General features: G+C 37.8%; 1 protein-coding gene across 1 annotated transcript; it reads left to right on the top strand.

Moving 5' to 3' along the window:
• Positions 1-1110: 1110 nt before the first annotated feature.
• Positions 1111-1625, top strand: B0P05DRAFT_599654 (uncharacterized protein; the record flags this gene model as incomplete). The annotated part of the gene is made up of 2 exons (XM_051583209.1): positions 1111-1596; positions 1620-1625. The coding sequence occupies 2 exons, from the start codon at positions 1111-1113 to the stop codon at positions 1623-1625; spliced, it is 492 nt and encodes a 163-aa protein (XP_051431054.1).
• Between the last annotated feature and the right edge of the window lie 12098 nt (positions 1626-13723).

Genomic DNA, 13723 nt, shown 5'->3' with positions numbered 1-13723 from the left:
TTCAATTACCAATTATTGAAACACACACTCATAAATACATTAAAGATACACAAAGAAACAAGACGTTATGGCAAATCCAGACAAATCGATTGCAACAAGCAGCACACATTCAGTATTGGATTCCCCATACTTGATTAAATTTATGAACAACCCAACCGACTTTTCCGGTGACATTCGAAAAATTAATCCTCTCACTTGGTTGAAAAAGTTAGATCGTATCAAGACTTTAGGTCGATTAGATGACTTTAACACTGTGATCATTGCTGCTGATCATTTGACCGAGCAAGCTGCCAGATGGTTCAACCTATCTCATCCTGAACCAGAGAAGTTATCTTGGGCGGATTTCAAATCATCATTCAAGAGCAAATATTGTAGTAGTCAAGTCGAAGCATGGTGGGATGAAATCCACACAATCAGACAAGGCAAAAATGAAACTGTCGAAGATATTGACATCAAGATTCGCGAATTGTATCAACTCGTCGGTGTACAAGATGAAAAGATGATCAAGAGAACTTTTATGAAGGCCATTCATCCTGAAATTGCGCTTGAAGTCGAGAGAACTGGTATCGATGAAGACACCAAGTTGGTCAAGATCTTGGAGAAAGCTACCAAAGCCGAGTCATTCTTGAAAAAGTACCAAAGAAAGAATGTAACTCAAGTCAATCAAATACCTCAAATTTTTACGGATAATACTAGTACCAAGTCAGGCAGTTTCATCAGATCATCAGTCGACTCAGACATTCATTCGGTTCATTCAGACCAAATAAGCGAATTGATCCGAGAATTTCAAGCCATGAAAGTAAGCCTTTTGGAGGCAAAAGCCAACAAGCCCGGAAATTATGTTTCAGGCAATAATGTTCAGAAGATGAATGCTGGTAACAACTTCAAGAGACCCCCCATGACATGTTACTATTGCAAGCAAGAAGGACACAAAAAGTACGAATGTCCTGTCTGGGAAAAGGACAATGCTGCTAATCAAGAAAGTTCGGGAAAAGGCCCAGCACATCAGTAAGAAACGAGGGTACTGATGTGCAAAAACAAGAAAATCCCTCTACTACAAATCAAATACACTATATCGATGCCATGCCACAAACACCTCAGATGCATATCATGTCCGCTGCTGTGAAGAAGAGAAGAATCATTACCAATGAGCCAGAAGATAATGGGATTAGTCGTGATTTACCAATTCCCGTACAAGTACCACAACAACAAATGAACACTCAAGTATCACAGGGAAACATGATACCGCATCATCAAAATCAAGCTGTCCAAGATCCTCAAGTGGTGCATAATCTAACTGCCCCAAGACAAGTTGCTGAACCAACACTCCAAATGCCTCACTCAAATCAAACATATTCTTCACCACCGCAAGTTCAGGTCACACTACCTAACAGGGTGAATGCAGGTGAAAAGAAGAGGCGAAAGAGAAAGCCGGTGAAATATACCAATGTTGAACGCTCCAAGAATAAGATTCTCAACACGCTAGGTCAACTTAATTCTGGTCTATCCTTACTGGATTGGATGATTCTAGACCGTGAGGCTCAAGGTGATCTTTTAGCTGCCATTCGTACTATGCGCGCGTCTAAGAAAAAGAAGGTTGCTCTTGGATTAATCCCTAGTGGTGAAACTTCTGAGACTCCAATGGAAATAAATCATGCCGATGTAACCAGTACAAGTAGCATGATGGCAAACCATGGTGATGACGAACTCGAGTTAAGACCCTACAGGAAAAATAAGATTGAAAGAACAATGTTGTGAACATATATGAATTCATATGCATAGATCAATAAATGATGATCATGGCAAAAGACCAGATCACATCTATGGCAATTGCAATGGATCTATAGTCACTGACATTCACTCATTCTACTAGAAGTACTACATCATCCTCATAGACAGAGATTATGAACCTATTGACTCTGTTATTATTAATGGCCCTTATAAAGTGACAGTTAGAGCTGACAAATACATTGGCATTGGCATTTGACAAATATGTAATAGTTTATTCAAGTTCAGGTCAGATCATGTACTATTGGCTGAGCTGACAACTTCCTCTAAAGGCATTTCTCTTAATTGCTCCTGATCTAACAAATCAATCCATAGTCAAGAAGCTAACCCAAAACAATATTTTGACCGAGAAGAAAAAGTATAAATACCTTGACATTTTATAGCAATTGAAGGATAACATTTTTCTTGGAGAAATAAAAACCTATACAAGTTCTAACGGACTTTCTCTGTGTTCTTACCTTTTCTCTTATTGAATATCTACTCTCTCTTCATCTCACAACATTTTTTTCCGTTAATTGCTTGGTAAATCCTACAAGATGAACAACTCTGGTAACTCTGGTAACTCTGGTAACTCTGGTAACTTTGAAAACATTACCAACCTTGATGTCTCCTCTTTGACTATTGGACCTTCTGCTGGAACATTGACTGATGCCCAGATGGATGAGTCGATTGATCAAATACTTAGTGAAGCATCAACTGTTAGCTCGGCTGCAAGTCCTGGCCAAGACTACAGAATGGTAGAAGAAAACCTCGCTATGCTGTGAAACGAAATGGCATCTACGTTGAGAGCTTTTGGCACTGCTAGGAGCCTAAATGATAGTGCCGCAGCCGATAGAGCACTCCAAGAAGTGGAGCGCATTAAATCGAGCATCCGCAGCTTAGACGAATATAAGTCTATGGTGTTGAAGATTGATGGAGCTGCAGAGCCCACCGGCTTCCAAAAGCATAATGTTTCCTCTAGTGCTAGCGTTGGAGCTGTTTCGAGTGGCCTTTCTTTGAGTCGCCGGGATTTGCCCAAATATCAGTTACTAGCCAACTCACATAGACCCTTTCCTAACGAAGAGGCTTTTGAGTCGGATGAGCACTTTCTACGTACCTTTGAGAATGTGGTATACTCTTCCTCACAGGATATTGAAGCCGTGTGGAAAAGATACATTCCATTGTGTCTTCCGTATGGAGCGGATGCCTGGGCCCAGACTAACTTGAAGCGCTGCGGATCCTGGACTGAAGCAAGAGAAGCATTTAAAAAGCACTTTGGTTCGAAGTTCAAGACTAGGGAGTATAACACTCAGGTGTTTACTATGACCATGAAGAACGATGAACCCATTGGCACATACACCAATCGCTTTCTTCAAACTGTTTACAATGCTGGCATACCGAAGGATGATCCTCGAGTAGCTGATCGTTTTCTTGCTTCTCTGACTGCTCCTGTACAGACTTTGACACGTCTGGCGTGTATGAATACGTTGGGTAGACAGACAGAAGATTCTTCGAGTTGGACTGTGGAAAACATAGCCGATGTCGCAAGAGATGTGTTGGGTGATGATGCGTCCAAATATACTACGTCTACTTCCTTGTTGCCTGGTGTGGCAGGGCTGAGTCATGCTGTTGGTGTGAACCCTTTGGGTCATGCTAAGAGACATGCTAGAACGATAAGAACGCAGGTTGATCGCTCTGCACCTTACAATAAACCTGGCACCAGCAAATCATACTTTTGCAAGATGCATGGGCAAAATAGCACTCATACCACGGATAAGTGCTATACCATAAGCAAGAATAAAAACAAAGAAAAGGAGAAGGCAACTATCTCTCGACAACGTGACAATCCTTGCAGATTTTGCGATGAACCTTGGATTCCCGGTCACAGTTGTACAAGAAGAAATGTCTTGGCTTTGACAGCTGCAAAGACCAATGATGATAAAAATAAAGACAATGACAATGACAGAAAAGAAACAGACGATGATACTAAAATGATCACGGATGATTGCTTTGACTGTAAGTACACAAACGAGATTAAAGCGAAAGATGCTTTACATAAAGACACTTTTGACTTATTGACACCTATTATTATAGAAAACCACAAGATGATGGCAAAGGTTGATACCGGAAGCACACATACTTTTATAAAGCTAGACTCGCTTAGAGCTAAATTAAATATAAACAAAATAAACAAAAATATTAGTGGTTTCTTTAATTGCTTGTCTAAAGACAATAAAATTTCTCGTATTGGTATTACAGATCCTTTGACTATAAAATATACAAATGGAATTCATTCAGACACCAATTGGAAGTCATAGATTTAATGATAGCTTTGACTTTGACATTCTTCTTGGTACGGACATTATGAGTAAATGGGTATTGCACTTACAGGTGTTGCATACAATTTAGAAAATGATAGTGCTGATCCAAATGATAAAGACTCTATCTTCTCTAATGCAAACATCGTAACAACTGATACACCTGAACCTGATAATTCACCTGCTGGATCTACTGAGGAGGTTGCACAGTTTATGGCTTCCATCCAAGATGCTATTGATGAAAATCAAAAGATACCAGTAGAGTCATTTTGTCCTATTCCAGAATCCATTATCAAGTTGCCCACACCTGAAGGAGCAACCGCTTATCGTCGTCAGTACAGCATCCCGCATACATTGAGGCCTGTCCTAGATGAACAGATAAATGAATGGCTTAGAACAAAAACAATAGAGAAGTGTGGTGTCAATACTTCTTTTAATAGCCCGGTGTTACTTGTACCTAAAAAGAACAAACAGGGTGAAATTGTCAGCCATCGAGCTTGTTTGGATGTTAGACTTTTAAATAAGATCTTACCACCAACATATAACTTTGAAGTGCCACTGGTGAGAAACATTTTTGAAAACTTAAGAGGCAAGAAGATTTTCTCAACCCTTGATCTCTCTAATGCATATCATCGCTTTAAAATCCATCCTCCAGATGCGCATAAATTAACATTTTCTCATAATGGACAACAATACTGCTTCATCAAGGGATGCTTTGGACTAAAGAGCCTAACTTCTCAATTCTGTAAGGTTATGGCCATTTTGTTTGAGGGTATGAATTGCGTTCAATCTTTTGTTGATGATTGTATCGTGGCCAGTGAAACACCCGAGCAACATGCCAAAGATGTCAAAATGGTGATAGACAGATTGATACAAGCCAAATTGATTTTGAATCCAAAGAAATGTGTTTGGTTTCAGCAGTCAGTTAGGATGCTTGGATTTGTGGTCAATGCAGATGGGATTATGGTTGATAACGCCAAACTCACTAACGTTGAATCATGGCCAGTACCAAAGACAGCGAAACACATTCAACAGTTCATGGGGTTAATCAATTATTTTAGAGAATTTGTACCGATGATCTCTACTGTTGCTGAGCCTTTGACTAGATTGAGCCATGCAAAGAACGTAGAAGAGCTGTGGTCTGATGAGCAAACTAAGAGCTTTAATGCCTTGAAAGCCATCTTACACTCAAATATGCTTTTGCATTATCCTGATTTCACCAAAGAATTCTTTGTTGCCTCTGATGCTTCTCAGTATGGTATATCCGCTGTATTATTTCAGAGAGATGATAAGGGTAGAGACAAATATATTAGTTTTGTGTCCAATGCTCTATCACCCTCACAACACAGATGGAGTGCTACTCGTCGTGAGTTATATGGTGTTCTGATGGCTTTTCGTCGCTTCCATCAATATATTTGGGGACGCAGATTTACATTGCACACAGATCACAAAGCATTGATTTATATGCATACTCAACGAGATTGCAACAATATGATGTTGAATTGGTACGAAGAAATTCTGACTTATGACTTTGATGCTGTGCATATTCCTGGTATCCTTCTTAAATTGCCAGATTTGTTGAGTCGTTTGTATTCCCCTCTCGACCAATTCGAAGGTGATCACAAACTGGTAGGGGGTAGCACTGGCAATCGAAAGCGAAATGTACAAGCTGCCAAAATAAAAAGAGTTGCTATTTGCAGGAAGAAATATAGCAGAGATAAAAACCTGCATGTTCTTACCACGCAGCTGGTTGAGCAGACTAAAGAACCACTTGATTATTTTACACCGCCTGAGACTGAAAGAGAAAAGCTCTTGCGTGATGCACATACTTTTGGACACTTTGGCAGCCATGCTATTGTGCGTGAACTACACTCTCAAGGACTTCATTGGACAAATATGTATCAAGAAGCCAAGGAACTAGTAAGTTCATGTCCTGAGTGCCAAAAGCATAATATAGCAAAAAGAGGTTACCATCCACTGACAAGCATTATTGCATTGCGACCCTTTGATCATGTATCTGTTGATTCTGCAGGTCCTTTTCCTGTAACTGAAAATGGGAATACTGAAATCTTGGTCTTGACTGATATTTGTTCAAAATATATTATTGTCAGAGCACTTAAGAACCAACAATCAGATACCATTGCTCATACATTGATGCAGATCTTTGGAGACTATGGATTTCCTCGTATCCTACAATCCGACAATGGCAGAGCATACCATAACATGTTACTTGAATCTATTTCGAAAAAGCTCGGCATTGATCGAAGGTACTCCACTCCCTACCATCCTAGAGGAAATGGAAGTGCTGAATCCAGTGTAAAAATTGTTGAAAGCACACTGAGAAAGATGTGTCAATCGAATAGCAAAGACTGGGATTACTACTTACCAGTAGTCCAGCTTTCTATCAACAACGCTATCAAGAATAAGACGTTGAGTTCACCCTTCTCATTGATGTTTGCACGCAGAGTCGGCTTACCTAAAAATTATGAAGAAAAGAACAAATATCCACTTCCTAGAGATATGATGACGCGTGATGATCTTGAGCAGCGCATTGATCACATGGAGAAGATTGTCTTTCCCGCTATCTTTGAAAGAACTCAAAAGATAAATGAGGAATATAATAAGAGGTTCAATACAAAGAACATACTTGTTGATATTGAACCCGGAACACATGTTATGGTAAGACTGCAAAAGAGACCGAGTAAACTGTCTCCATTATATGAAGGCCCCTATACTGTTGTAAGAAGAAACAAAGGTGGCTCATATGAATTAAAAGACGAGCAAAATGAATTATTGCATCGTAATTATACACCATCAGAACTGAAGATTGTGACCATTGACGAATCAACCATTGAAGAAGAACACTTTGAAGTAGAAGATATTCGTGATCATCGTGGCAAGCCAGGAAGACGAAAGTACTTGGTTAAATGGACTGGTTTTGGTGAAAGAGCTAACACTTGGGAGCCTGCATCTAGTTTCCAAGATCCTACAATCATCAATCGCTACTGGGATAAAGTTGAAAAACTAAAAAGATTAGAGCATGAACGCATTGAATCAAAATCAAGCGATAAATCTGCATCTAACAAAGAGAATAAGAATGATGTACTACACAAGACAGGAACAAAGAGAAGAAACCATCCTACTAGACAAAGTAGAGAGAAATTATCCACAAATGGAAGAGCTAGCAAAAGAATTAAATGCTAAGTGACATGAAAGAGAAGAAAAACTATTTTCCTTTTGAAGAACACAAATTGCATAGACTCTAAACCATTTTTATGTCAAGTAACGTTATATCAAGCCTAGATGTTCACATTGTAAGAAGCCGTTTACAACTATCAAAGATGAGTTGACTCTGGAGGAGGGTAATGTTGTGAACATATATGAATTCATATGCATAGATCAATACATGATGATCATGGCAAAAAACCAGATCACATCTATGGCAATTGCAATGGATCTATAGTCACTGACATTCACTCATTCTACTAGAAGTACTACATCATCCTCATAGACAGAGACTATAAACCTATTGACTCTGTTATTATTAATGGCCCTTATAAAGTGACAGTTAGAGCTGACAAATACATTAGCATTGGCATTTAACAAATATGTAATAGTTTATTCAAGTTCAGGTCAGATCATGTACTATTGGCTGAGATGACAACTTCCTCTAAAGGCATTTCTCTTAATTGCTCCTGATCTAACAAATCAATCCGTAGTCAAGAAGCTAACCCAAAACAATATTTTGACCGAGAAGAAAAAGTATAAATACCTTGACATTTTATAGCAATTGAAGGATAACATTTTTCTTGGAGAAATAAAAACCTATACAAGTTCTAACGGACTTTCTCTGTGTTCTTACCTTTTCTCTTATTGAATATCTACTCTCTCTTCATCTCACAACAAACAAAAATATCTTATAACGCTCAAGACTCAAGTGATTTTTGGACAACCGAATCTGAAGAATATGATTCCGAATATGAAAGTGACACAGGTATCAGCAGTGACACGGAAACTGATGATGAATCGTATGTGGGTCCTATCTCAAAACAAGAAAAGCCTTATGTCTTCGATATTCGAACTGTGCGTTCAAGTGCTCCTCTACGTGCTCCCATCATGATCAACGACCAACTGATTGATTGTATATTCGATACAGGGGCTGGCGTCAGTGTAATGAGTGCAGATCTAGCTCGCAAGCTGAATATCAAGCCTACCCATACTGATGAAATGTTATTGGTCTCCTTCGATGACAAGAAACATCGTGTACCTGCCAAAGTCAGTACCAATGTTCCAGTGAACATAGGTGGCTACGTAAAGGAAGAACATTTCTGGATTCAACCCAATACAAGCAATAAACATAGCAATTACTGTATTCTGGGAATGACTTGGTTCAGGGCTCATGATGTGACAATCAAGGTAGCAGAAGATATGATATGCATACCAATAGAAGACGATCATGTGCTAGAATTACAAGGAATCTCCACTCGTAACCAATTGCAAATACAAAGAGAAACCGATCTCAAGAATGAAGTATATGCTGTACTAGTTGGGAACCAAGGCGAAGACCAAGATATCATTAATCCGATTGAGGTGAAAAACTATGCACAAGACATTCTGGATGAAAATGATGAAGTCAAAAAACTTTTGGAATTTTCTGATCTGGGTGATGTTGAATTGAAAAAGATTCTCCAAAACTATAATGAAGTGTTTGTTGAAGTCAGTGGCCCAGGACTCGTATCTTTCATGGAACATGATATACCATTGACTGATAACAAGCCAATACCAATCAGATCCAAGCCCTTTCGTCTAACCTGGTCTGAAGAACAAACACTCAAGGATGAAATCAAGAAGATGTTAGAGCTGAATCTAATCAGACCTTCAGAAGGATTGTGGTGCAGTCCTTGCTTCTTTGTCAAGAAAAACAATGGAAAACTACGCTTAGTAATAGATTACAGAAGACTAAACAAGATGACGGTAAAATCTGGCTATGCACTTCCTATAATTGACCATTTGCTGGATCATCTTGGAGGCAACAAGTACTTCTCTGTAATTGATTGCGCAAGCGGATTCTGGCAAGTACCTCTTAAAGAAGAAAGCAAACCTTATACTGGATTCGTGACCTTACAAGGATGTTATGAATTCAACGTAATGCCCTTTGGTTTGACATCAGCAAGCAGTACCTTCCAAAGAATGATGCAAATCCTATTAGCTCCGTATCTAGGTGATTTTGTATTCGTCTTCATAGATGATGTTATCATTTTCTCAAAGACACTAGAAGAACATCGCAAGCACTGTGAATTGGTCCTACAGAAATGCCAAGAGAATAATTTGCGTCTGAATCTGACAAAGAGCCATTTTCTACAAGCAAAGGTTGACTATTTGGGTCATGAGATTTCTGCTCAAGGAATATATCCTCACTCACGCAATATGGAGAAGATCATCAAGTTCACGACTCCAAAGAATATAGATGAAGTACGCTCTTTTCTTGGAACTACAGGGTATTACCGCAGATTTGTTGATCAGTATGCTGCTATTGCTCAACCATTAAGTAAATTAACTCGCAAGAATCAAGAGTTCATCTGGGGCAAGGAGCAGGAAGATAGCTTTGAAGCGCTTAAAACAATGTTAATGACTCCTCCTATACTGGCCTTCCCAGATAAAGACATGATACAAATTCTCACCACAGATGCATCTACCAAAGGATTTGGTGCAATTCTATCGCAATCTCCTACAGGTGATAAGACCAATGAAAATGTCATCTCTTATCTTTCCAAGACGGTATCAAAGACACAAATGAATTATGCGGCGGTACAACTCGAAGGCTATGCTATAGTTTGGGCTGTGAACCATTTCCGTCACTATCTAATGGGTCGACATTTTGTATTGAGAACAGATAGCGCTGCTCTTTATCATATCTTGAAGTCGGAAAACCCAAGCGTCAAGTTATCCAGGTGGGCTGCAGTATTATTGGAATATGATTTCACTGTCGAACATATCCCAGGCAAGATAAACCCTGCTGATAGCCTATCAAGACTCGTATCAGAAGATAATTATCAGTAGAAGGAAGCAATTTTCTATCTCTAAACCAAGAACAAAAAAAAAAAAAAAAACATGATTTGTAACAAAACCTATATAAGAAATGGAACTGAACAAAAAAAAAGGAAGGGGGAGAGAATTCTTTTTTTGAACACTTAAATAAACGATTGTTTGTACCAAATAAATTCACTTTATATAATCGTGGTGTAATGAAGTATCCTTGGTTCATTGCTATATACCAATACATCAATAATCGATCGTATCCAGAAGGCGCTGATAAAATCATTAAGCAGAAGATAAGAAGACATGCAGCAAGATATCGGATCGAAGGCGAAGATTTGGTGGACAGCTCTGACGGGAGAAAGGTGCTTCACGAGGCTAATGAATTCGAAATCATCATGAAAGTTCACAAGGAAGGACATCTGGGTATACGAAATCTCGTCAAGTTAGTGTCTAATAATTTCATTTCTGAGAACCTGAAAGCCAAGGCAAAAGAAGTGGTCTCAAGTTGTCTTATCTGTCAAAAGCATGCTAGAGTGAAATATACAAGAACTAATTTTGCAAGACCTATTCGTACTCCTTCGCAACCATTCTTCATGATAGGCGTAGATGCAGTTGGACCTCTTAGGGAAACTTCTCAAGGCAATAGATACACTCTTACTGGTGTGGATCAGCTTACAAGGTGGCCTATAGCTCAAGCAGTACCTGACATCACTGAGGAAACAACTGTGAATTTTTATCAAAACTATATAATGGCAAACTATGGTATTCCAAGATACATCTTATCTGATCGTGGTTCAAACTTTGTATCAGAGTATACACACTCATTTCTATCTCAAGTGGGTTGTAGAGGTATACACACAACTTCGTTCCGTCCACAAGTTAATGGAAGCTGCGAAAGGTTAAATCAAACACTGGCCAAAACTATTAGCAAGTTAGCAGCCGAAGAAGACAAGTCTGAAGAATGGGACAAGTTCATTATGCCGGCGTTGATGGTGTTAAGAACTTTGGTGAATGAATCTACAGGCTATTCTCCGTGTCAACTACTATTTGGGTATCAAATGATGACTCCTGCTGTATGGCAAGCACCGCTATTAGGTTACGAAGAAGGTAACATGGAAGCTGATATTGCAAGAAGAGTAGAGTTCGTCAAGACTGATATGAACAAGATACGTGAGTTGGCAAGAGAGGCGTCTGATACTGCTAAGAGACGATATGCCGTACAATATGACAAGAATGTACATCCGTCAAGAAGATATCGTGTAGGGGAACAAGTGTTAATGAAGAATATGGTACCTAAGACAAAATTCTCTGAAAAATGGATTGGACCTCTCACTGTCATCAAGGCAAATAAAAACGGCACATATTATTTGCAAGGACTTCAAACAGGAAAGATCAAAGATGCAGTGAATGGTGACGCTCTGAAACCATTTGTAGAGTCAAGGAACATGATGCCTGATGTTGTAATAACTGCTGCTCACGAGAAATTCAAGACCTGGGTAGAAAGAACAAAAAGATAAAAAAGAGAAAATCAAAATTTTGAAGGGGCTGTTGACAAGTTTGAGATTGATGATCAAAATTTGTGATTTTCGCAGTGCTTTTGTTACGTCATCATTACTTGGAACTGATTTGATTTGCTGAAGAGCAAAAGGTGCTGATGTCAAGATTCTCTTGGACACATGAAGCAAGAACGGAAAAATCTCGATACATGCCAAAAAAGGGAAATGAAGTACAAATGCATTGAAAATGGAAATCAACTCTTTATCTATCTTGAACAGACTTATCAACACACTTCACTATCTGCTGTTTTATTTTGTTATCTATCTTCTTTTACTTATGTTTGTGAAAATCGTTTATCAAGTTGCAGCATATGATCAAAATGAGTCAAGAAATTTTCTATCTAAATTGATAAAGAAAAGTATAAATATGACAAACATTGTAAGAAATAAAAAGATTATTATTATCATCATTATTATTATCATTATTATTATCATCATTATTATTATCATAAAAAAAAAGGGATTTTATTTCTATTTTTTGGAACATTTGATTATTTCAGTCTAATCAAATACCCACAAGAACATTTTGGTTGAAGAATTCTTTACTGTCTAGATATACTCAAGAATTGGAAGATCTTTTGGTTGAAAAGATAAATTGCTTGGAGTACTATTAGAAGAAGGAATTGAAGATCAAGAAATATTATTAATTGAAATACAAGAAAGAAGAACTTTTGGCTAACGGCTTAATCTTGATAACTTGTAAATTTGGAAATACTTGGTAGTTATCTGGAAGATGTGTAGAAGTCAAGCATTAGTTAACATTAGTGTATTTTAGTTATATTTTATTTATTGTACCTTTGAAGCCATACTTGTTGTAAGAATCATACTTTGTTATTATTTGTTGGATTTGTAAGTGCACTTGAAATGTATGTTATTTTCTGGTCACTTATGAAATGTAATTAGGCTCCTTCATCCTTTATCCTTTATCCTTTATCCTTTATCCTTTGTCCTTGTTGTATCTCAAGAAGATTGCACAGATTAACAAAAAAAATATCGCAACACAATAAAATACAACTGCTTCACTTTGATTGAAAACTCACCATCATACCTTGACACTGTTGTCGTACCCAAACTTAGGTTTAAGCCCAATGTGAAGAAAGCAGCCAGAAGACACCAGCAGGTGCTCGAAGGTTCTGGAAATTATTAGTCAGATGTTTATCTGATTATCATTACCATATCTGGCATTTCCCTTATATGGTTACGACTTCAAATACTAGAAGCTTCCACTTGAGTCACAACTCAGACATTATAGATAGTATAAATATAAGTTGCATTCAATGAAATAAACATCATCTTTTAACACAAATATTAAGTATTAGTTACACTCTATAGTAAGTTAAGCTCTACAACTTATTATACGTATCTCTGGTTATACTTTACAAGTTTTATTGGCTTTGCTACTTATTGGATCTATCTACAAAGACGACACTGTCATGTGTGCATGTTTGTTTTGGTTCGCTTTTCGTTTTCTTTCGCGGTTTTTCTGGTGACTCTATTATGTTAACAAATCTTCAAATTAAAATGGTACATGTCTCTGATGTTCCTTAAAGTACATACAAAGTTTGGTGTGATTTGGTCCAGGTCTGATTGTACAATGGTGTTCCAAAGGTTTCAGCCAATGGTTCTGTCTTCTGTCAGACCCAATCAGATTCGAGTCGAAACCACTGATCGGCGTGTCAATTTTTGGTCTGGATCTCAATTGTTGTACTTTTTTTTGGTTCCTTATTTGTCCTACTTCTTCCGTATTTTGTTTCATGATATTTTGCTGTGATTTAATTGTGTATTTTATTTTGTTTTATTTTGTTTATTGTATTTGACAGTTCATCTCAGTTTGAATCTGTTGAATTTTATAATTTAATTGTATTAATTGTTCTCCTGTTTGACATTTCAAACGTGATTGCTTTTGGGCAAGTTTGATCTGTTCTAGATTAATGACAAGCAATTGTCTTTGTAGAAATTTATTCTAAAGAAAGTATAAAAGCTTAAAGAACTTTAGAAGGAATAAAAAAATCAAAAAATTAATCTTTAATAATCGAACTTTTT

This window comes from Gilbertella persicaria (genome assembly GCF_025201335.1).
Source record: "Gilbertella persicaria strain CBS 190.32 chromosome Unknown B0P05scaffold_49, whole genome shotgun sequence".
NCBI classification, from domain to species: domain Eukaryota; kingdom Fungi; phylum Mucoromycota; class Mucoromycetes; order Mucorales; family Choanephoraceae; genus Gilbertella; species Gilbertella persicaria.
This window is presented reverse-complemented; position numbering and strand designations above follow the sequence as displayed.